At 50.0% G+C, this 22,396-nt stretch overlaps 7 protein-coding genes across 22 annotated transcripts; 4 read left to right on the top strand and 3 right to left on the bottom strand.

The window, feature by feature from the left end:
- Window positions 1-23: 23 nt before the first annotated feature.
- FVEG_00965 (Ca2+-transporting ATPase) lies at window positions 24-3,947 on the bottom strand. Of its 2 annotated transcripts, XM_018887703.1 has the most exons (4): window positions 3,402-3,947; window positions 2,158-3,331; window positions 776-2,107; window positions 24-722 (listed from the first exon to the last, which is right to left on the bottom strand). In XM_018887703.1, exons 1-4 carry the CDS (start codon window positions 3,567-3,569, stop codon window positions 184-186), a joined length of 3,213 nt encoding a protein of 1,070 aa, XP_018743482.1. In that variant the 5' UTR covers window positions 3,570-3,947; the 3' UTR covers window positions 24-183. The 2 variants fall into 2 exon arrangements, with proteins under 2 accessions (XP_018743482.1, XP_018743483.1); XM_018887704.1 differs by having other exon boundaries at window positions 24-2,107.
- An 800-nt stretch (window positions 3,948-4,747) lies between these two features.
- On the top strand, window positions 4,748-7,403 carry FVEG_00966 (cohesin complex subunit SCC1). The gene is made up of 2 exons (XM_018887705.1): window positions 4,748-5,443; window positions 5,496-7,403. Exons 1-2 carry the CDS (start codon window positions 5,180-5,182, stop codon window positions 7,083-7,085), a joined length of 1,854 nt encoding a protein of 617 aa, XP_018743484.1. The 5' UTR covers window positions 4,748-5,179; the 3' UTR covers window positions 7,086-7,403.
- Window positions 7,404-7,681: 278 nt separating this feature from the next.
- FVEG_00967 (tubulin binding cofactor A) lies at window positions 7,682-8,096 on the top strand (the record flags this gene model as incomplete). The annotated part of the gene is made up of 2 exons (XM_018887706.1): window positions 7,682-7,858; window positions 7,917-8,096. The coding sequence occupies 2 exons, from the start codon at window positions 7,682-7,684 to the stop codon at window positions 8,094-8,096; spliced, it is 357 nt and encodes a 118-aa protein (XP_018743485.1).
- Window positions 8,097-10,419, bottom strand: FVEG_00968 (hypothetical protein). The gene has a single exon (XM_018887707.1). The coding sequence runs from the start codon at window positions 9,307-9,309 to the stop codon at window positions 8,245-8,247; it is 1,065 nt and encodes a 354-aa protein (XP_018743486.1). The 5' UTR covers window positions 9,310-10,419; the 3' UTR covers window positions 8,097-8,244.
- Window positions 9,598-11,581, top strand: FVEG_00969 (hypothetical protein). 10 transcript variants are annotated; one of them, XM_018887717.1, is made up of 6 exons: window positions 9,598-9,784; window positions 9,836-9,910; window positions 9,958-10,383; window positions 10,435-10,546; window positions 10,592-10,647; window positions 10,744-11,581. In XM_018887717.1, the coding sequence occupies exons 1-6, from the start codon at window positions 9,736-9,738 to the stop codon at window positions 11,277-11,279; spliced, it is 1,254 nt and encodes a 417-aa protein (XP_018743496.1). In that variant the 5' UTR covers window positions 9,598-9,735; the 3' UTR covers window positions 11,280-11,581. The 10 variants fall into 10 exon arrangements, with proteins under 10 accessions (XP_018743496.1, XP_018743491.1, XP_018743494.1 ...); XM_018887712.1 differs by having other exon boundaries at window positions 10,592-11,581; XM_018887715.1 differs by having other exon boundaries at window positions 9,958-10,546.
- Window positions 11,582-11,814: 233 nt separating this feature from the next.
- FVEG_00970 (hypothetical protein) lies at window positions 11,815-14,570 on the top strand. Of its 4 annotated transcripts, XM_018887721.1 has the most exons (7): window positions 11,815-12,088; window positions 12,152-12,962; window positions 13,173-13,386; window positions 13,448-13,481; window positions 13,532-13,590; window positions 13,849-13,913; window positions 14,121-14,551. In XM_018887721.1, exons 2-7 carry the CDS (start codon window positions 12,319-12,321, stop codon window positions 14,167-14,169), a joined length of 1,065 nt encoding a protein of 354 aa, XP_018743500.1. In that variant the 5' UTR covers window positions 11,815-12,088; window positions 12,152-12,318; the 3' UTR covers window positions 14,170-14,551. The 4 variants fall into 4 exon arrangements, with proteins under 4 accessions (XP_018743500.1, XP_018743499.1, XP_018743498.1 ...); XM_018887720.1 differs by having other exon boundaries at window positions 11,815-12,962; window positions 14,121-14,570; XM_018887719.1 differs by lacking the exon at window positions 14,121-14,551 and having other exon boundaries at window positions 11,824-12,088; window positions 13,532-13,858.
- A 1,043-nt stretch (window positions 14,571-15,613) lies between these two features.
- Window positions 15,614-19,938, bottom strand: FVEG_00971 (hypothetical protein). 3 transcript variants are annotated; one of them, XM_018887723.1, is made up of 3 exons: window positions 19,088-19,938; window positions 17,626-18,326; window positions 15,614-17,556 (listed from the first exon to the last, which is right to left on the bottom strand). In XM_018887723.1, exons 2-3 carry the CDS (start codon window positions 18,234-18,236, stop codon window positions 16,494-16,496), a joined length of 1,674 nt encoding a protein of 557 aa, XP_018743502.1. In that variant the 5' UTR covers window positions 18,237-18,326; window positions 19,088-19,938; the 3' UTR covers window positions 15,614-16,493. The 3 variants fall into 3 exon arrangements, with proteins under 3 accessions (XP_018743502.1, XP_018743503.1, XP_018743501.1); XM_018887724.1 differs by having other exon boundaries at window positions 19,633-19,938; XM_018887722.1 differs by having other exon boundaries at window positions 17,626-19,938.
- Between the last annotated feature and the right edge of the window lie 2,458 nt (window positions 19,939-22,396).

Here is a 22,396-nt window from a genome sequence, read left to right as displayed (position 1 = left end):
ATTGACAGAATAGTTTACTCAAATCTCGGTTGATATGGGTTTGTCTTCGAGCTTTTATAATATACTGCCTCAGTGCATTCGCTGTGCAACAAGTTACTTTTGTACAATGTTTATATCTTTATGCTAAATATATCTCTTTTAAATGAACCCCTTGGCCCTCTCAATAAGAAATGGTACCCCCTATTACACCGCCTGGCTATAATCGTTTCCAAAACGCCTTTTATTATACTTGAGATATTTTCGCAGCTCGTCCGCCCAAAATACCGTGCTACACAACAGAACGAGTCGTACGAGGTCAAAAAACCCAAGCGCTTCCGTCTGGAAAGTCTCCTGGAGCCAAGGAAAATAGATGACAAGCAACTGTCCAGCAATGCTGAGAGACACAGCCCAGTTGAACAAGTTGTTAGAAAAGAGTCCAACTTCGCCCTGAAGTACCGACTTAGACTCTGACCTGCAGCTCAAAGCATTGAACATGTCGAAGAAGACGAAGCAGGTGAATGTCATCGTCGTGTCACGGCGGGTGACCTGTGCATCAGCCATCATCTCACGACGGTAGATGAGCATTGTTCCAATGGTAATTATGGCCGCCGATGTGAGAACGCGTGTAATAAGCGACTTGGTAAGTACTGGATCTCCTCGTCTTCGTGGAGGCTTGGTCATAACATCAGGGTCTACCCTTTCAACACCCAAAGACTGAGCTGGAGGACCATCCATGATAATGTCTATAGTATGCCGGTTAGCTTGGGTGAGACTGCACATCAGCTGTTGCTCTTACTAATCCACAGAATCTGCATGGCGTTCAAAGGGGATTTAAAGCCGAAGCAGGTGCAAATGAAAACAAGTGCCAAACTGGCAGCACTTGTGCTGAGTTGGAAGGTCAGGAAGTTCTGGATATTGTTGAAGATACCCTTGCCCTCCTCGATGGCTCTGAGGATCGTAGAAAAGTCATCGTCCGTCAAAATCATGTCTGCTGCCTCCTTTGCAACATCAGTGCCATGGCGGCCCATGGAAATACCAATGTCTGCCTTCTTCAAAGCTGGCGCATCATTGACGCCATCACCAGTCATGGCGACAATATCGCCCCTTGACTGGAGGGCTCGAATGATCTTCAGCTTGTGGTCTGGGTTCGTTCGTGCAAATATGGTTGTGTGTTGCATGGCCTGCGCTAGATCTTCCTCCGACAACCTGTCAACCTCGTCGCCGCGCAGCACAGGCCTTACAGTGTTCTGGCCGCCTGAATGTCCGCTAGGGACTGCAATGTTCATGCCCAGTTGCTTTCCTATGGCAAGCGCTGTCGTCTCTGCATCGCCAGTAATCATGATGACCTTGACCCCACCTCGCATCAAGCGCCTAATAGAACGCCCAACTCCGGGTCGCGGAGGATCACGCATACCAACAAGACCCGCAAAGGTGAGGTTTTTGTAAATGTCTTCTGGACTGTGAGAAGATGGACTCTCGCTTCGATCGAAACCAGGGTTGCTGCGCGCTGCGGATTTGCTTCTCAATGGGCGCGTGACGGAACCGCTGGCAAATGCCAATACCCGGAGACCTTGGACAGCCATGGCTTCGGCGGCTTGAAGGGCCTCCTGGCGACGTGCAGAGTCAAGTACAATTTCCCTTCCATCCTTTTCGAGATAGCTGTCACATGCCGCCAGAACCTTTTCGACAGAGCCCTTCATGTAAGCGAATTCCTTGTCACCCTTTGTTTCGGATCCAATTGTGACACCCATCCACTTTCGTTCAGAGCTGAAAGGCGTCTCGCTCACTCGAGGGCCGATAGATTCTCTGACATCGTGTTCCTTGAAGCGATCAAGGAGGTCCAGCATGGCAACGTCAGTGGGTTGTCCAACCCAGCGGGTATATGTGGAAACCTGACCACGTCCTAACGTCGACGAAAGTACAGCTGTTGCGGCTTGGCCGTGCTCTGTATACTTTTGAGCAAGTCGCGCGTCATTCGCAATGTTGCCTATGCGAAGCACTCTAAGGGTGGCCTGGTTAATGTCTGGATTCGTTTCAACATCATCGTGATCAGACTCCACCGGGACAGGTTCTTGAGCTCCAAAATACCACATTCGAGTAGTTGTCATGTGGTTCGTAGTAAGGGTACCTTGAACGCTCCTGTTAGCTCATCTCCGCGAATGACGCCCGATTTCATACCTGTTTTATCAGTGCACACTACATTCACGGAGCCCAAAGTCTCGACCTTGGGCATCCTTCGGACGATCGCATTATGCCTAGCCATGCGATGAACACCCAGGGCCAATGTGACAGTTACAATAATAGGCAGACCTTCAGGGATGGCGGCCACGGCAAGTGATATCGAAATAGTGAAGATCTCAAGAAGCTTCTTCCCCTGTAGCCAACCGACAACTGAGATGAGGCCAATTACAACAAATGAAGCTTTACTGAGCTGCGAGCCAAGGTCGTCCATGGATAACTGAAGCGGTGATCTTGGACTCTCGGTACCAGAAACGCTAACAGCAATAGTTCCAAAGTGTGTATGGCCTCCAGTCGCAAAGACAATACCCTGACCGTGGCCCGACTTCACCAATGTTCCCATATATGCAATGTTATGAATGCCATCTCCGTGAGAATCTCCATGCTCAGAGGGGGCAAGAGAGTTGGGTCGAGGCAATTGTGATTTGTCGAGACCATATGAGCCGAATCCACGGTTACGTGCCTCAGCCGTCACCCTCACAGGCTCCGTCTCTCCAGTGAGGTTTGAGGCATCAATCGTTAGGTCTGCGGCTTTGGTAACACGGATGTCGGCAGGAATGCGATCACCGGTGGTAAACAGAACGAGATCGCCAGGGACCAGCTGAGAAGCCATGACCTTGGAAGATGTTGCATCCAGAATATCACTGACTGGAGTGACAGAGCCCGGGGTCAAGGCTGAATCGGCATCATCTATACGCGGTGGCCAGGTAGCAGTCTTCCCCAATGACGACGTCTTGCTCTGACCACGGACGAGGTGGGCATGATTCGGCACAAGGTGGTTAAGAGCCTCGATAGACTTTTCAGAACGATACTCTTGTATGAACCCGACGGACACGACAATTGTCACAGCGACTGTGATACTGATAGCGTCATCCATGTTTCCCAAGAGGAGCGATGTACCGGCCGAAACCAGAAGCAGCAGAATAAGGGGCTCCTGGAATTGTTTAACGAATCGTAGCCATAATGGCTCTGGGTCTTCGTGAGGAATTTCATTCGGACCATATTCGCCTAGTCTGGTGAGAGCTTCTGTTGGAGTAAGGCCAAGGGTGAGCGATGTCCGTAAATTCGCTGCGGCTTCGCTCGGGGTCATATAGGAGAAATGATCGGCAACGTTCTGGTGGAGTGGTTAGTTTGGGTCCATGGAAATCGAGTATGTTACAGAAGCTGCGCATGTTGAGACTAACCCGTGCATCAGAAGACGTGGTTCGAACGTGACGGCCTGGGCGCTGTGGACGATCGCCATCCTTGGAATCAAGGCCATCCGCAGCATGGCCGGTGATGGAAGGGATGTTGGATGTCGGTAGCAAGGTGTCATTTCCCGGACCGTCGCGGCCGCCCCATGGCAATTGCATATCGACAGAAGGATGCGCAAGCGGTTGTATTACAACTGTAGAGAAAAATCCGTCGAATGCATGGGTGTTTGACTTAGGTAGTTCAAGATCAAATGCGTAAAGTCATGAGGAGGAGAAAAAGGCCCGTGGATGTTGAATAGCACGAAAAGGGAATGTCAGGACATGGAGCAAAGTTGCCACAAGAAAGTTAGTTATCCCGAGACTGGACAATTAGAATTCAACCAAAGGAAACGGCTCGCTTCAGCCCCGTCAAAGAAGAGACTCGATCATGGGTGCACGGAAAGGTGAGAAGAGGAAGAGGCCAGCAAGAACAAAAGTAGACGTGAGGATGGATGTGTTGGGAGACCTAAACGGAACTTATTAAGGTTGTCCTAAGATGATGTCCATGTGTCTTGTCCTTCGATGAGCGGGTCGGAGCTAGTACCTTTCAAGGCTCGGCAAGGCTGCCAGGGGCTTGCATATCGACTTTAGAAGCTCATCAGCCAGTAGCATCACCTGAAAAACGAAAACAGGCTAGGTAAGGGAGCGACGGGAGTCAAGATTGGTTCTGTAATTGTGGTAACGTTAGATGATTCCCGCCCAGCTTCGCAATGCCAGGCCAATGACGCTTTTGCTGCAGGTTTAAGCCACATGACGGACTATTTGGGTTGGGAAAACTGCTTAAAAAAGACAGTCAATACCGGAAGTTTGGGTTCACCAGGTCTAAATATTGCATGGATAGTTAATAATTGACCAAGTACGGAGTACAGGATGTACAGGCATCTATCTATAGGACCTATGACATCGATGTAAGTGACCCTGTGGGTATTGGTAGAGACAATCGATTTCTCAGGTTCAACGCTCGTGTCTTCGAAAAGCAAGAAGGCCATCACAGACTTACTGCAACTATCATCATTCTAAACGAGTTTAGGGCCAAGGGTTGCCTCAGATGAGGTGATGACCTCAGTTTCAGAAAAGTCGATGGATCCAAGCACTCCAGTTACATGAGCCATCATCCACAAATTTTGGCAGTGTTGGTTGGGAGACCTTGCCAGCCGATGATCAAGGCTGACCAATTAAAGCGCATCGTTCTTCGGATAAATGTTTCCCCGTATACCGCAATAGTTGTCTGCTCCTGCCACCCACAGGCCTGAGATGCCCCCAGCCACGCCATTTACCGTTGGACAACAACCAGAGCATCCCCCCTCTTCAAGGTCCAGGTCCCATTTTCCCTTCTGATAAAATACCTTGACTGCCTTAACGTCGCGATAATCCCGCCCGCGCACACGCCTTGTCACTTTACTGCACTCCCGACACCGTCGCTATCGCCAGAATTTTGGTCGCTATAACATTCTCATTATATTCCGCGGCCTTTTCGCACTGCCTCGTGCTTTTGGGGTACGCGCGACATTGCTTTTGCGCGTAGAGCTATCCGTCCAGCAAAAGCTTGTTTACCCGACGCGCCCCCAGTCTTGGTGTTCATCAACTCGTTCTTGGTCTCCCACCAACCATCACTACCACCTGTACCTGAAAGAACCCCTCAACATTGGAATACAACTTTTTTCCTTTCTTTTCTCGTGTGGGTAATTGCCTATTCTCACATTCATACCGCGTAATTACGCGAGTGCATCATGTTCTACTCAGAGACTTTGCTCAACAAGAGCGGGCCGCTCGCCCGCGTCTGGCTTTCTGCCAACCTCGAGCGCAAGCTATCAAAAAATCATATTCTTCAATCCAATGTTAAAGATAGTGTGGATGCCATCCTCATGCCTACCCAGGCACCGATGGCCTTGCGACTAAGCAGTCAGCTGCTCTTGGGTGTGGTTCGAATCTACCAAAGAAAGACGCGTTATCTTTTGGATGATTGCAATGAAGCTATGATGAAGATAAAAATGGTAAGCCCTTCTCATGACGCGTTGCATGACTGAGTACACTAACCCTTTCAAGGCATTTCGGTCTTCGGGCAACAACGACATGGCCGTCAACCTACAAATTCCCAACCGGGAGGCCCTGACCCTTCCTGACAGAATCACCCCATACGATAATTTCGAACTACCTCCTCCACCAGACGCGAACTGGCTTTTGTCTCAAGTGGAGGATGTGACTGCTGCTCCAATTGGCCGCAAAGGACGCGCTAGTCAGCGTGACATCAACCTCCAGGAAGATTACGATAACAGCCAGTTTCTTAACGACGGCATGGGAATGGAAGACGACATGATTGCACCCATGGGGAATATTGATCTGGAATTGGATTTTGGTCTTGATGATCTTGGCCTTGAAGGGACAGGTCTTGAGCCCGAAGGTGGCCGAAGGGAGGATCGCACAACGGCTGGTCCCGAGGTTGATGATTCAGAGCTTGATTTTCCCCAAAAGGACGACGACCGAGCGATGACTTTAGATCTGCCCGACGAGCGCGTTCAGATTCATGACGGCGAGGACCTCGAACCGATGGCACTCGACTTCAACCCTGACGATGTCTCCCAAGTACATGATATCGCAGCTTACCCTCCTCCTCGAATTTCAGAGTCGCCGCTTTCTGACATCGACGAAGACCGGGTTGCACAGCTAGAACAGGATCACTCGAGATTCCAGATGACAGACCTTTATGAACCCGACCACGAGGAAGACCAGATTATTCGACGACCAGCGCAGCGCGCCAAGAAACAGAAGATACTCACACCTGATGAAGAAATCGCTCTCTCGAGTAACCACATAAAGCAACAGCAAGCCAACCGTGACAATATCATAAGGGAGGGTGGGTTCCTTCCCCGTGACCCCTTTCTGCTGGCTTTGATGGATATGCAAAAGAGCGGAGGATTCGTGTCATCAATCATGGGGGAAGGCCGAAGCTCGGCCTGGGCCCCAGAGCTTCGCAATATGCTCACACTAGACACTGCTCGTGGCATGAACGAGCTCAAGCGCAAGCGTGACAGTGGCATTGCCGACGTCGAAAGTGACCACGGCGCTTCCAAGTCACCACGTATGCTCGATGTCGGTTCAGACACTGGACATGGTTTCGAGGGCGTTTTCGGTGAAATGAGTATCCCCCCAGAGGAGAGCCGCCATGAAATCATCGCCGATGATGAGATGGAGGACGAAGATGCAGGAACCATGATGCCTGGCTTTGAAGATACGACTGTTGCCCTGGTCCATCCTGCTGAGAGCGGTCCTGTTTCTCAAGTCACGAAACATGTCGTGCACCAATTGCGAGAGCGATTTGGTGACGATGCTGCTGACAGCCCCAGCAAGCGAACTCAGAGAGCAGTTCTTCTCCAGAACCTCTGCCCTAGACAACAGACCACCAAGGCTGATGCTACCAAAATGTTCTTCGAGTGTCTGGTTCTCGCGACCAAGGATGCTATCAAGGTCGAGCAGGGTCCTGGTCTAGGAGATGACATCCGGATAAGGGCGAAGCGTGGACTCTGGGGAGCTTGGGCAGAAAGAGAAGCTGGTGGTGAGATGTCTCAAGACAATGACGCCCCGAACGAGCCCGAGCGTGCTGCAGTTGCTTCAACCGCAGTAGCTGTTTCAGCATAATCTGGCAGGTCGGTTGGTTTTGCTTATTGCATCATAACGAAAACTTGGATGGATGGCGTGTGTCAGGTTATATAAACTATTGAATTCCAGCATTCTAGGGCAGTCACTCAGGGGCCGCCCAGATGGTGTTGTCGGCGTTTCGGGAGATACCACGGCTTGCGGTACTTGGATGGATTGATCGTAGCTCTTTGGGAAAACGGCAGAGGTGGATGTGCAGCAGTTTCTCTTATGAATGAGTTCTGTCGGATATTACATTAGTAGTTGAGTTAAGTAGTAAAGAACGGTCGCTTGTATCTCGACCTTTAAAGATGTTCTCAGCACCTCGGTGATGCCACAGTGAAGTACTTTCAGCTGTTCAACGCGGTCAAGCGCGTAGAAAGTCAATGCGAGGAGCCCCGCCATTTAGTTAAACCCCACGTACGTCCAACATGATCTCACTTGCTTCTCCATTTGTTTTCCAGGCATCAGACACCGAGCAGGCACCCAAATAAACAAAAGCCCCTTTTCTCATTGCCTAGGAACCAGGCTTGTACATAAAAACACCGCAACTCGCCAAACATCTAGTCGATTGTTGAGTGATCCCGAACCAATCCACCATGCCGCCGCCTTCCCAACTCGCCATCGCTACAGGCTCTGTCAACCGACTCCTCAAAGAGGAGGCTTCATACCACAAAGAGGTTGAGCAAGAGGAAGCCAAGGTCAAAGCTCTGAAGGAGAAGATTGATAGCGGCGCAAACGATGATGAGAATGCCTCATTCATGCTTAAACAGCAGGTCAGTCTGAAACATCACCTTGGTATTCGGCCAAGAAAGGCGATCTAACACGACTTAGCAAACTGCCCTTGAGCAGACAAAGGCCGTATTCGAACCCCTACGACAAAAGATCGCTGTCGCTGTTGAGAAGCTGGAGGAGCAACTCGCCTTGAGCGAAGAGCTGAACGCTCCGGAGGACCAGGTGGTGCAGGCCAAGGAGGCGCTGGTAAAAGCCAAAGCTACCCAGGTCGATGCTTAATAGAATCATAAATCGGAACCAAGGGATGACACTTTGCGATACCACTTAGAAGACACTTAATTAAAAACAAAGGGAAACGCTTCTGGACCTTCATTTATGAGGGTATCTTAGGATATAATCGATAGTACAAACAGCCGAGTGGGAAGCCCTAATTGTCTACTTCCATCTTGTCATCATTACTTTCAGGTAGCTCAACTGTCACCTGGGGTGTCGTTCCTCCGTCGTCATGGGCTCGACTGAACTCAGACTCCTCCATGTCAACATCCTCTCCCGATTCTGCCTTGCGCTCGTCATGTGGTGGTATAGGCGAAACATCCCGACTGGGAGCCTGGCTATCTCCCAGGCTTTGCGACTCATTATGACCAGAAGGTGGCTTAAGCATGTCTGGGCCTGGCGTATCCCTCATTGGTGTTGTTCCTCCATTGAGAGCTTCTGGGTTCGGTGTTCCTGCGCCCCCATCTGCCTTCATCTGGCTATCTTGGTCGGGATGAGGTGTCGCGTTACCGCTCGGTTCGTTTCTGGGTGTCTGGCCGACCTTGTCCACCTCGGCATCATCCTCTGCATCCTCATTCATACCCTCTCGACGATCGACCTCCTCCTTTTCATCTCTAATCTGCCGCCGCAAGAGCATCCCTTCTTCCATGATTCTGTTAAACTGTTCTCGACGTTCCCTCCAAGTTTCGCTGTAGGTTTCACTCTCTCGCTCTAGCTCTCGACACTCTTCCTCGAGTTTAGCAAGGTTGGTAATTTGGTCTTCCCGTGGTCGAAGAAGACGGTTCGATGTGATTTTTTCCGCTAGCTCGTCGAATTGCTTGCGCTGTGCGAGGGTGGCTTGTGCGGACTCGAGCTGCTCTCGAAGTTGGATATTGTTTTGTCGTACCGATTGGCAATCGGCGAGGATACGATCTTGGTCGACTCTGTAGCGCTCACGTTCTTGGGAATTTGCGTTGTGGAGGAATTGCATGCGCGTGATACTGCTGCCAAAAGCATCGAAATCAAGGTTCATGTCCTCCTTGAGCTGCTTGAGTTTGGACCTGATATCTTCAGACGTGTTGGCTCCATTTATGGCAGGATCAAATGGCAGTAAGAGTTGTGAAATGGTATTGATTCGTTTGGTGAGACGCTTGAAAGGCTTCTCTTCCACATTGAGGAGGCGAGTCTTGTGAAGCTCAGCCTCTTCCTCAGGATCTAAGAGATCCCATGTGGATGCCATGGTATGCGGTCGAGTCGCGATCGGATGAGAATGTTTGTGGAGTTTCTGCGTGGGATATAGATCCACAGAAAAGACGATGAAGATAGTATGTCGGCCGCGACGCGTCCCAATCTCTAAAGGATTGCTTGATTAAGCCTTGTGTAAATAGATTTTGAGGAAGTTGAAAGGTGATTGATAACAAAGCTCAGCCTTGTGAGGGCGTTGAAGATGCGAAAGCAGCCAACCAATGATGCTTCGGAGGGAGGATGACTAAGACTATTTCTTTGATGATGCATCCTGCCGCCCGTCTCCCACTGCTCGACGTCTTCGCTGTTATTTACCTACAACCTGCAATAATCCATCCCAAACACTACTAATTTTATCCCTAACACCACTGCGCTCTTTACAAAGGCACAGCCAATCCCGTCGCATAAAGCCATTAACAACATGTCAGAAGAAGAACGAGAACTCCTGGCTCGTATCAGTCAAGTCGCGGGTTTGTGCCCCTCGCGCATCACGGTAATTTCAATTTGCTGATAAATCCTAGGCCAGATCAACCGACATAAGAATCAACAAGCGGGCTCTCGGGGAACTCCAAGCCATCATCCTGCTCATCATCGCCGTATGCGGAAACTTGCCATGAGGAGAGATCACTACTGATATGCCTAGAAAACTCCTATCGACATGCGAGCTCACCGTACCCAGCTCGCCATAATAGAATTGGCCGCCACCCCACGGCGCACCACCACCGAACCCTTCACTTGAATGGCGACAACTCAACTGCTTCTCGTTCTGCCAGTAGTGGTGCTGAAACACCCCCTGGTTGGGTTTCCAGAACCGATCGCCACCGTCAACTTATTAACGCCAACGTTTACGAGAAAGAAACCCAGAATCGCGCCAAGGCTATCGAAGAAACACGCCAGAGAAAGATCAGCGGACGCCGGCAGCGCGAGAAGGCTCAGTTCGACGAGTTTCTGAAGCATCAAGCTATCGCTTCGAGCGCGCAGACTAACCCCGCAGACCGCAATGTGCTCACCATCGAAGGTGTTCAATTCCGCGTCATCGACGGTGGCAAGAAGCTCGTCAAGATTCCTGGTGCGTGCAAACTTCGGTGTGACTCTGGCGCTTGTGCCTTACCCGCTGCAGGTGCCCTCAACTCCTCCTTGCGAACTCCAAAGTTCACCACTGTTGCTGGAGTTAAGTTTTACCGAACAAAGACAGGAAACCTCGTTGCGAACAGATTCGTTAACGACCAGCGGTACGAAGTTCCTTTCAATGAGACGAATTTGCTGACAGGGTTAAGGCGAACCGGCAGGGTCAAGAAGATAAATCAACTCTGTAAAATCTTCTCAACGACTGGTAATTTCTCATCCCCAGGCTGGAGTGCTTCTCATCTCCTTCACCTGGACCGGCCCAGTGGCCATGGGGCGAAACTGACGAGTATTTTGCACATAGGTTCATGCACCAAAGGCCCTCGGTGCCGCTACATGCACGACCCGAACAAAGTGGCACTATGTAAAGATATACTGAAAGATGGGCAATGTGTCAGCGGCGAGTCTTGTGACCTCTCCCATGACATGACTCCTGAGCGCACCCCCAACTGTTTGCATTTTGCCAAAGGCCACTGTGCCAAGGCTGACTGTCCCTATACTCACTCTAAAGCGTCGCCAGCCGCCCCAGTTTGTCGCAATTTTGGTTTCAACGGATACTGCGAGAAAGGAGCAGAGTGTACTGACCGGCACGTTTTTGAGTGTCCTGACTTTAGCAATACTGGCCGCTGTAAGGTCAAGGGATGTAAGCTCCCACACCGTGAGAGGGCAAGCGTCCTTCGAAACAAAACCAATGCCGCTGGCGAGCCTCTTGGAGACATTTCAAGTGATGACGAAGCTGCTGATTCCGACGATGTTGATTCAGATGAAGTTGCCGAGTTCATTGATGCAGACTCGGACCTTTCCGATTTTGAAGAACACAAGGACTTCCTATCGATCTAGATCAATTGATCACGACTGTTTCCAGCGAGTAGAAGCAGGCAACCTCGGATTTGAACTTGTTGTTCTTTCTTGGCGTCTGGAGACTGGGACTGGATTATGGTAAATGATTTCAAGATACCCATGACTTATCGGCGCCTGCAAAGGTTTTGGCTATCAAGTGCCACCAGCATATCATGAAACAAAGGAAAAGAAACAAAAGATGAGCAAAAGAATGCGGTTATTGAGATGAACACATCTGTGTTCAAAACAATACCGAAGATAGTAGATATGTATTGAATGAAAGATTCTGTTACTGTGTACGACCATGAGGCACTATTAGTGATTACCTAAATGAATACTGTAAAATGGGTTGAATGAAGATCCTGGACAACCTCCTTGCTGTAGCTGTCTTGGGATGATTTATGCCATGGATGATTACTCTAGTCGGCAGTCTGATAGGTTAGTAGGTACATTGGAGGCGGGCAGAACAAGGTGGCATTGTGTTGGATGTCATCAAGGATGAGTGAGGGGCATTGTTAGCTTCAAGGAACCTACCTACCTACCTACCTAATATTAGTAACAGTTGCCTTGGACTTTTGTCGGCTTCAGGTATTCTTTCAAGTTTGAAACGAACCAAGGGTTGCTGATCTTTATTGGCGCTTCCAGTCAGCAACTAGGCAGACCAGAGATCTGAGAACACCAGTCACATCGTGTTCAATGACAGTTCTGGTACAAGAAATCGCAAAGCCTCAACTCAGCCTCAATCCAGGCGCCTATCTGTCTGTGCCTTTTACTCGTGCCTGTCTGTTTGCGGTACTTTGAAGGAATGAGTAAAGCGCCAGCAACTTAATAAACATGCCATTCTCACTCGACGATATTGACCTGATCTTTAGCTTATTTCGTTGATCCCGCCGTCTCGTTCTCGATTGGGCTGTTTGCTTCGCGAATCGCTGTGTAGATCCTTCGTGAACGGGCCCTTCCGCCTCCGGGCTGTCATCAATATAATTGCTGATTACAACCCCGCAAACCTCCCCTCAAGTCCATATTACCATTAGCGAAAATGGGCATACGCGACATTCTCAAGAAGAAGGACGACCTCTCCACGGGCCAACCGCCTGAGAAAGGCACTATCGATCATCTGGCAGCCCCCGAGTTTACCATCATCCGCTCCGACACCTCAACCCAAGAGCGCATCTACCCGCCCTCGATGAAGTCTGTCGACAATCTACATCTCGCAGTTCAAGAACCCAAAGAAAAAGACAAGTCCCGGCGATCCCTCGATGTCTTCCGATCTGGTCGATCACGCTCTGCTTCAGAGTCGAGCCAGACAAAGAAAGAGAGCGGCGCCCGTCGTCTGTCTCAGCGACTGCATCTGAGCCGGGCACCTCCCTCGTCCGAGAACGTCCCCGAGAACCTGCCCGACATTGTCACATCAGACGAGGCGCAGTGGGAGAAGCGCGCGACTATGCTGGCGGGTCAGAATAACCGCGCCAGGAGCAACAGCAGGCCAGGCACGCCCTCGGACAGCAGTAGAGGCGAAGAGCGTGCTGTTTCGTCGCAGCAAATTGATCAGGATATTCAAGAAGCCATTCGCCTACACGAAGAGGGGAAACTGGAGTTGTCAACGCGCATGTTTGGGCGGCTGGCTGATCCTCAAGGCGCCAACAACCCGCTCAGCCAAGTGTTGTACGGCCTTGCTTTAAGGTGAGAACACCGGGATAGAATATCAATGTCTCGGGTGGAGCACTCGAGGTAACGCTTGATAGAGTTTGAAGCTCTGGAGACGGTTGAGACTCCAAACCTTGATACTTACGTCGAGCGGTACCCGAAACCTTGTACCAACCTTGTATTGGTGATCTATCGAGATGAGTTTATTTGCATGTCTCGAACGCTAACATGGCTCGTGCTGTACAGACACGGATGGGGTTGCGCTCCAGACCCGGAGGGTGCTGTCAAGTATCTTTCAGCTGCAGCCTCCAATTCTGCATCAATTGAGCAGATGGCTCTCCAGGCGGGCATGAAGAAGGGTGGAGCTGCAAAGGGAGAGCTTGTTCTCGCCATTTTCGAGCTGGCCAACTGCTTCAGGCATGGTTGGGGTATCGAAAAGGATGCCTACGCCGCCAAGCAGGTACGTTGACTCTAACTCTTGTGGGAGCGACATCAATTGCTGACCATTGCCTTGAATGTAGTATTATGAGACTGCGGCGAATCTAGGAGATACTGGTAAGTCGTACATACACGAGCTGAGAACAAGGTCTGACACTGATTGATAGACGCCATGAACGAGATTGCCTGGTGCTACGTCGAAGGCTTCGGGTGTAAGAAAGACAAGGTATGTTACACCATAAGCCATTTATTCATGACTATCTGTCTGGCATGTTCAAGAGCACTCTGCACAATACATGAGCTGTATCGAAGTCATGGCTGCAGAGATGTTCTCGGTGAGCCTGGGTCACTTCATTCGTCGACATACTGGCACCCAAAGCAACTCACTGCCCAACTCATTCTGCCAGAATCTCCCATCGACTATGGCCGTTTCTATACGTTTAATGATGCTTGACTCATCGCATGAGGCTGATATCCTGCACAGTTCGCGGCAGCTCGGTATTATCGACTGGCTGAGAAGGCTGGTAATAAGACACTAGGGAACTCTTGGTAAGTCCACAGCCAGGACCTCCCTCTGCACATCGTCCTCCAGTGTTGTTGCGGCAATCCGCATTTCGATAGGCTCTCGTCGACTCCGCCTTGCCCGGGAGCCACAGGCCCTGGTGCAACGGAGGGCGTTTTATCGATTGGTCTTGATCCCCCATCATACACCATACGATTCGATGGACAACCGCTGATTCAAACATCTTGCATTAGGATCTGGAAGGAGAAGTACGACCCTCTGGGCGAGGGCAACCGCAAGTAGTGCAACTGTAGCCATGTGCCACTGTGACCGAGAAGTGCATCTCCGCGATGTATATGTCGTATAAGTCAATCAAAGAGGAGGAGGAGAAGCAGATGGGACAGTCAACCACATGGTTCCGATTCGCCCTTTTGGATGACCAGCCAACTTTTATCCCGTATTGATGTAACTAATTTATTGGGGTGTCTTGCTCACATCGACATACCTATATGTATACTTGCCAGATACGGTTGGGTGGGGGTTTATGTGTGCTTGTGTCTCGATATCTTACTATTCTTAAGTATATAGATAGAGTACAGGGTGTTTCCACCTTGCCTCTTGTTGTAAATATCGCAAAACGGTATCTGAGTGGTTCTCTACTACGTACATATGGCTAGGGTGAAGACCATTGGTGTAGTGTCGCAACCGTACATCGTCCACCGCCGCCATCTCGCGATGGATTTTCCCTCTTCTCTCATTTTGGACCTCGTGACAAAACCCTACCAATCCCACAAGGCGTTTATTATTGATGCCCAACGTCAATAGCCTAAAGAGACATCATATCATTATTATTATTGGACATCTTAGTCATGCGGCCTGTTGACGCGGCCTGGTCTAGGCCTACATACATGACGAGGGGTGCACAGAGGTTGTCGCGGCTCATCGCTATAGCGGCCCTGTTATGGGATCAAAGTGAACTCATCTTTGTCACATTGAGAAGTGAGCTTAACAAGAGTGAATAAATTCGAAAAACGCTATATCGCTGCTGTAATTAGTGGTTGGAATCTCGTCGTTTGAGCTTGGTTCATTCGTCTCCTCGTGGCTCTTTAAGACTATCGCATTTGTATCTCATGCATGGCCAGTGATAGGTTTGTTTTCTGATAAGCCCGTTTGTTCCTTGCGTCGAGGAAAGAAGAAAACAATCAATCAACTCCCAGCTAAAGCTATCCCTTCAGCTCAACGCCCTGCAATGCAAGGCCATGCAATGTAGCCACGCCCGGCAGCTTCTAGACGAGATGCAGCAACTTCAAGGATTCCCCATACCAAAGAGCAAAGCCATAGTGGCGCAGAACCGGTGATCGATCGATATGTGTTTAGACTATCAGCATAAACATGAGGCCTACCACGTAACTAGCCTCTCCTTAAGAGACTTGATTGCTATCTTCATTTGCGCACCGAATCAAATCAACTCGTCAATACTGTATATACAGTACATACATGCTCATCTAGCTGATGTGCGCATCCGGTGCCGCCCCAGCGCCGCGCATTGGCAAGACATTGTCTAAGACAAACCACCCTCTTGCGCTGACACCCACCACTTACGTCTTCTAGCCTATTATCGACCGGTCTGGCATATGTCTCACCTGCTATCTTTTATCAATTCTTGCTTCGAAACTAGCACCCGCCCCTCTTCCTCTTTTGGGACCTGGTCCATCCAAAGTGTATAAAAGGCTGCCTAAGCAGAGATCCGATGATATGACATAACTGTTCACGAGGTAACATCGGCATCATGATCGTCACGAATACTGAATGTAACTGTTGAGATGGATATTCTTTGTTTGATGCTCGCCGCGCGAAAACTATGTAATTCCAGATAATTATCCATGCCATAAAATATTGTACAACTGACCGGATCACCTGGAACCGGAGGTTGTTTCAATGAATCGAACTAATTCCAAACAAACAAGTAAATGGATCATCGACGAGCTCGTATCATCGTCATCATAGACCATTTCAGTCATTGTCGTCTTCAGACGTATGCCAATTTCCATCTCCATCCATATCCTTAGCCGCCAAGTCCTTTCCACGCACCGCGATAGTATCAAGACTCTCCATGGACTGGGCCCTCATAGAGTCTGCCTGCTACTTCCTGTTGGCTGCTGTTTCGCCGCAAATGTCCACACCCAATCTGGCTCACATCCGTACACATCGACCACATCCCGTTCGCCGTTACCAAAAGAGAGGTATCCAATTTCGAGAGAGGAAAACCGATGCCACGCTGGGAAAATCACTCAAAAATAAACAAATCAATGCACGCTCGCTTGCTCGATCCATAGGAAATCAGAAAGACCCCAAAATAGGAAATCCACAAGAAACGACAAAAGGAAGACAAGAAACCATCCATTTGGGTGCGTGAGCAACATGTCTGGAGTGCGCGAGAGCGACATCGAGTATATGGCAGCTCATCCCCCATAAAGAGGAAGGAAAATAGCCGACTTATAAGGAAAATACGTGACAAAAGAAAAAGGAAATAGAGAAAAATGAGAACAGGTGTTTCAAAGCCGATCGAGGCTTAGCCGTGAAATCGTCATCGTGACTTTTTTTATATTCTTGATTCGTGTCTTCGTTCATGTCCTTAATTCGTTGCATTGCTGCTCATTTTGCGCGTTGTTGCATTCTGACACCATTTTCGCGAAGTTTCGTACAACATCGTTGGGAATCTGATCCCACAGAAGGGAGCGCGTGTACACTTCGGCTGCATCGTTTTGTTTGTTTGGAATTCGCATCGTCGCAAGTGCTTCGGCTAGATTCCGGCGACCTTGACTGGGTGATGATCTCTCAGGAGCGTTCTGGAGGAAATCTTGGGAGTTGACACCATTATACTGAGCAGCTGATAGAGAGAAGATCTGCTCGTTGGTCTGCTCCTGAGTCGGCTGAGTCAGCTGGTCACCAAGCTCACCAAGCATCGAAGGTGCAACACCATCCATCGCCATGTCATTCATGGAGATAGCATTGCCCCAATTAGCAGTGCCGGATGGGTGGGGGGCAGCTTGCAGACTGGCCGACTGAGAGTTGACACCAGCGTCCTTGAGAACATTGTCGAGAATAGTGGCCGAGGCGGCCCTGACATCCTCAGAAACGCGAGGAATAGCAGGGGTCGAGCGGCTCGAGAGGACGAAGGCACCAACGAGGAAGAGCATGAAGAGGAGGCCACCCTGGGCGGCAGGCTTCTCGCTCTCGACGAAGGGGTTGTCGTTCTTCTTGGTGGGAACAATAGCCATCTCCTGCTTGACTTCAGGCTCTGGATAATCATGAAGGAAATTCGAAGCATCCCATGCACCAGGCATGCCCAAACCGTCCATGGCGTCCATGGCATCGAAGCCGCTTGAAAAGCCGTTGTCTCCGGTGGCGGGAACGGCGCTATCGAGTCGCTGAACATGGTCGGTGAGAACGCTGATCTTCTTCCTCAGTTCGCCAGTCTCATTGGTGTGAACACGGATCATCTCTTCTTTGTCCAGCCTCTGGGTCTCGATGAACTTAATGCATTCCTGCTTTTCGAGGGCCAGTTGTTCAACCCTGGCATGAAGCATCTTCAGCTCTTCCTCCATGTCAGTCATGAGAGCGGTATATTGCTTCTTCTCATCCTCTAGACGCTCAGTATGCTGCTTCTTGCGTTGTCTCGAATCAAGACTGGCAGTAATTAGTATCAAATCTTGGATTGACAACCTCTTTATGTTTATTTAGTGCGACAGGACTTACGCTGCTTGTCGGTTACGGAGCAATCGCTTCTGCTGCTTGAGCTCCTTAATCTCTTGTTCGTCGGTGGACTGAGAAATAAGATGGTCGATGTTGCTGAGGTTTCGCTCTGCTGGAATATCAAAGCGAGCATTCTTCTTCCGAATACCGTCGCCGCGGCGCATCTCGTTGTGAGAGCGGAGACCGGGGCTACTAGGGCGCATTTTGTTCTTGTTAATGGGCTGCTGAGGGGTCATCCACTCTTTCTGGGGAGATGTGGGGATAGACTGGGAGCCGACGGGAAGTGACGGGAACATGTTCCCAGGGTTTGTGAAGGGTGTTGGACCGGCCATGGGTCGGTGGAAGAGAGATGCGTTGGCGTCATATTCAGCAGGAACACCATCGAAGGGATTCAGAGGAGTGCAAGTGCCGGAGGTGTTTCCGAACCAGTTGGCAGTGGCAGCGAAGCCATTGTTTTGAGTGTGATCAGGGCGCATAAAAGGGTTGTTGCTATGCTGGTCAAAGAAAGGGTTGTTGGAGGAGACAGACTGCATTTCGACGGATTGCCAGTCCTCTTGTTTTGGTGAGAAGAGAGGAGGGCCGACAGCAAAAGATTCTCGACGACTGTCAGCCATGGGGGGCGATAGGTCCAAGCCCGAATCAATAGTGTTGTGCTCAAGAATGTTGTCGTCTAATACACTGTTGTCTTCGTCTTCGAAGTACTTCTGTGCGTGTTGTGTATCCACGGTTAGAGAGGCTGGACGATAAAAGGGTTGTTGCATTTGAAATGTTGAAGTCATTGTAGTGATGTGAGATTGAGTGAGAGTGTGTGTGTGTTAGGTGAGGTTTTGTGTGTGTGTATATGTAAGAGAACAGGGCGGGGAGTTTGAACGAAACGAAACAGTGGAAGGAAGCAAGGCTGCAAAGAGAAAATAGGTAGGAGCCAAGAAGGGAAGGGTGGAATCTGAAGAAGGAGACCCAGATTCGGAATCAATAACAATATCGAGGTGAAGAGCACAGAGGCACAGAGGGAAGCGAAAAGAGGTTGGGATTTGGGGGAGGGGCGCGAAATAATAAAGTACTGGAGCACCCAAGGCAAGGTATCATCATTTTTTTCTTTGCGCGCGGGAGACTCAAACAATGTTTGGTGGGCAAGGCCGAACCGTAGTGTGGGCAGCGGTGAAGGACGAAACGGGTACGGGTGTGTATTTTTGGCGGCCTGCCAAGTTTTCACCCACCCAGCACCCAGCAGCTCACCTCACTTGTTGGAAAGAAAGGAATGGCAGGACAGGACAGGACAGGACAGGGCAGGGGCGTGTAAGGTGAGGTGAGGTGGGCTTTGAGAACCTGGAAGGAAGCCAGAAAGCCCGACCCTCCGGAGCGTGCTTGGGTGGGGTTAAGTGCCAGGCCAGGCCAGGCCGATGCGAAAAGGGTACAGAGAATGTGACTCAGTGTTCGGCGGGAGAATCGGAGGGATGGCTCGTACCTCTCGAGTACTTTGGTACTCCAGTTTGTGGCCAAGATACTAAATTGAATGGAACGGGTGATAATGATTGAGACGGGCTTGCAAACTCTTGTCTTTTCTCTCGCAACGCTGAAGCGAAGGCGTAGCAAAAACAAAGGCGAAGCTTTCTCCCGTAAAGTATTGTTTGTGCACAAGTGGCTCGAGATCGACCTCCAGGGATAGAGTGATAAACTAAATTTGGAATCCCGACATGTACCAAGATAGGAAAATGGGAAGAATATACGAAGAATCCAGGGTATAAGGAAGTGAAAAAGAGGCTGGCGACAGATGGGATAATAATGTGCGGGACGCCGGCCAAGCGAACGGCGAGGACGGGAAAGGACGGGAATGGCAACAAGCGTCTGTAATGGCCGATTCACTGGAATACAACCAACAATGACAAGCCAGAAGGGAACAGGAAATCAAAGGCGCGACTGGACACTCTCGCCACTTGCAGTGCAGTATAATACTGCAGTACAGAAGCCTAGCATGGCGCAATAGACAATGACCAAATAAGGAGCACTTACAACAGCGAGAGACCGGCGCAAAAATATGTCCTAAGGCTTTAGGATGGTGTGGGCTAGGCGTTGTGTGGTGCTGGTGATGTCCAGGGTTGACTTTGATGGTGCCGTTTTTGAGGTAATATGTGTGAAGTGTGCACTATGAAGCTTTGTGTGGTTGATGGTGCAATTGAGACCTTGATGTAGTCTGCAAATCCTGATAAACAAGATAGGACGATGAGTAGAGATGATGAGTTACTGGGTTTGTATGAAGAAAACAGACTTCTACTTTGGGATCAAAGCGAGGGCAATCTTCGATTATGTACTTGGACGGGGCAGGTATCCGGCAATTACTCTTGTGGAGTAGGCACTCAAGCATCCATTCGCGTTTTAGACCACGCCAGCGATGCCAGACTTGTAGCAACGCGGTCATGGCAGAACATGAGTTTGGCAGGGCACCTCTGCGAGACGGAGGATCATGGATGGCAATGACCCACGGAGACCGGGGCCCTGTATTGGCCCGTCTTCCTCGGCACAGTTGGAGATGTCTAGATTCAATGATCTGCTCGAATGATAGCTCCCTTGGCTAACAGATCTCATAAGCGCTTTACTGGGGCATGACCACGGTGATGAGGAACGAGAAATCAGATCAACCAGAGATAGAAAGTGTATGAATTAATGATCGAATGAGCCAGTGAATGAGCTTCCTGAGCAGCACGCGTCTCATCGATTTAGCCGGCTGAGCCGTATCCAATATGATATGGGAATAAGAATCAGCGTAGCAGACGATCTATCTGCGTGTGGAGGCGCAAGTCAGGGTTGGGGGGCCTCAATCGGCCAGGCAAATTTGGGGTCCAACCAGGCTGAAGAAGCTTTCAACAGCAAGAGCCAGAAGACCAGATGAGACGGGGCCAGGCCGCGATACCTACCAAGACTGAACTGGCGATGCCGATGTTTCTTCCCTCATCCGATCTCTTCTATTGCCAACCTCGACATCACCGCCATCGGCTATCAGTCATAGTAGCGGTGATGGGTTTCAATGTGCCCAGCCAAATCTGTAACAACGACTCCATTATCAATTATCGTTGCGGTGGAAACCAACGATACGTAACAGTATGGGAATGGAGGACAGAACTCCGCAGAGGCGAGAGATTGTGACAGCTACACCACAATGTCAATCAGATCTCCAGATGTGAACCGACTTCCCGTTTCTCAGTACAAAATGAGCTTAGTTTAGCACACCAGGCAGGGGATTTTTCTCATGTGTCATCCAAGCCTGGCCCAAGAGGAGGATTACCGTGAATGCTATTCGTTCTTACTTGTCAGCCATGGAGCCCGTGTGAACAATTAGCAGCGGCGTATGTTGCTGTTAGCTCCAGAAATGGGCCGTCGTCACTTGACCGCTGCTCTGTTCTGTAACATACGTACAGTACACCAGCCTTGGCCTTGCTCCCCCTTGGGCCGCTACCAATTCATGTCGTGAGCGACTCTCGCGAGTGATGAGGCCATCGTCTCGGGCTTTTCTATGCACGATTTGTGATCTTCTTGTTCTTCAAATGTCTAGACTGGAAACCTTGCGACTATCCCAGTAACCCCACGCTTCTTGAGAGCCAGTAGCTACACCCGAGTGGTGTCATGGCTGAAGGCTGACTATGATCTTACAAGGATTAAGAAACATGGGGGAATATGTTTATGTACTGCCGGAAGCGACAATAAGCAATGACGGAAGACAGAGAACATGCTTTCGAACCGCTGAAGGAAAAAGCAAAGAGGCCATTATGCCAGGGAGTCAGTACCAAAAGCGATCCCAGCCCAGTAGACAGGCAGCGGATAGGACTGGGTCTAAGGCGGGAAGCCATGTGCTAAATTTGATATCCCCCAGGCTGATATCGGCACCTCTAGCAAGGGAGCATCGTACTGTACTTCAAGACGGTAAGAAACTCTTACTCAGACCTGCGACATTATAGCCTCTCATTAGGAGCGTCGACTTCTAAGTCCGACTCCAAAATGTCTCATTGGGTCTAGCTTCGGGCGCTGCTGGGCCGGCCCGGCCACTTAGGTTGTTTACAAAAGCTCAGCAAACCTAACAATGGGAAAATTCCAAGACGTTGGGCACCAAAACGGACGCTAGTGCTCAGAGCATTGGGCTTTATTTCTGCATCAGCCGAGAGCCACTAACACTAATGGCTGCCTTCCTATTGACCAGTCTGCTGGGTCGTGGGGTAAGAACGTGTAGACGTACCCTCCCAAGTCCCGATGGCTGATGGGATTGGAAGACCATGGGCAGCTGCCCATGGCTTGTTCGTCTTCGACGAATAGGTAGCTCGCGACAGTCTTTATTTCACAAGGCAACAACTAGAGGAGACAACACAATATGAAACGCGAGCAGCGCGTCCGACACCGCGTCTTCTGCCTACCTAGTCTTCAGGGACTGCTATTCTTTTTTAGTATTAGCGAGGAGCACTGAGCCGTCCCAAAATTGTGGAAAACTACACGCCATGGCATATTGGAGTCGCCTCACAATGGATATCTCGACTGGCTTCATCCTGGCGCGTGTTTGTCCATTCTCTGGAAGTTGACGATTTCCAGGGAAACCATTCCGATTGACCCTAGTTATTCTCGACAAGCGGAAGTAGCAAAACGCGGTAAAAGACGATTTTCCAATGAAGAAACCGAGCCGAGACTACGGGTCGGCTCTGAATAATAGATGCCCCAGGCAAGAGGTTTCTATCAGATAAGGTATTCTGGCCTTCGAGACACCATTCTCGGAACTTAAGTCCCAACGAGTGCC

This window comes from Fusarium verticillioides, chromosome 1 (assembly GCF_000149555.1).
Source record: "Fusarium verticillioides 7600 chromosome 1, whole genome shotgun sequence".
In the NCBI taxonomy this organism is placed as follows: Eukaryota; Fungi; Ascomycota; class Sordariomycetes; order Hypocreales; family Nectriaceae; genus Fusarium; species Fusarium verticillioides.
Note: the sequence above shows the minus strand (reverse complement) of the source record. Positions and strands in the feature narration are given on the sequence as shown.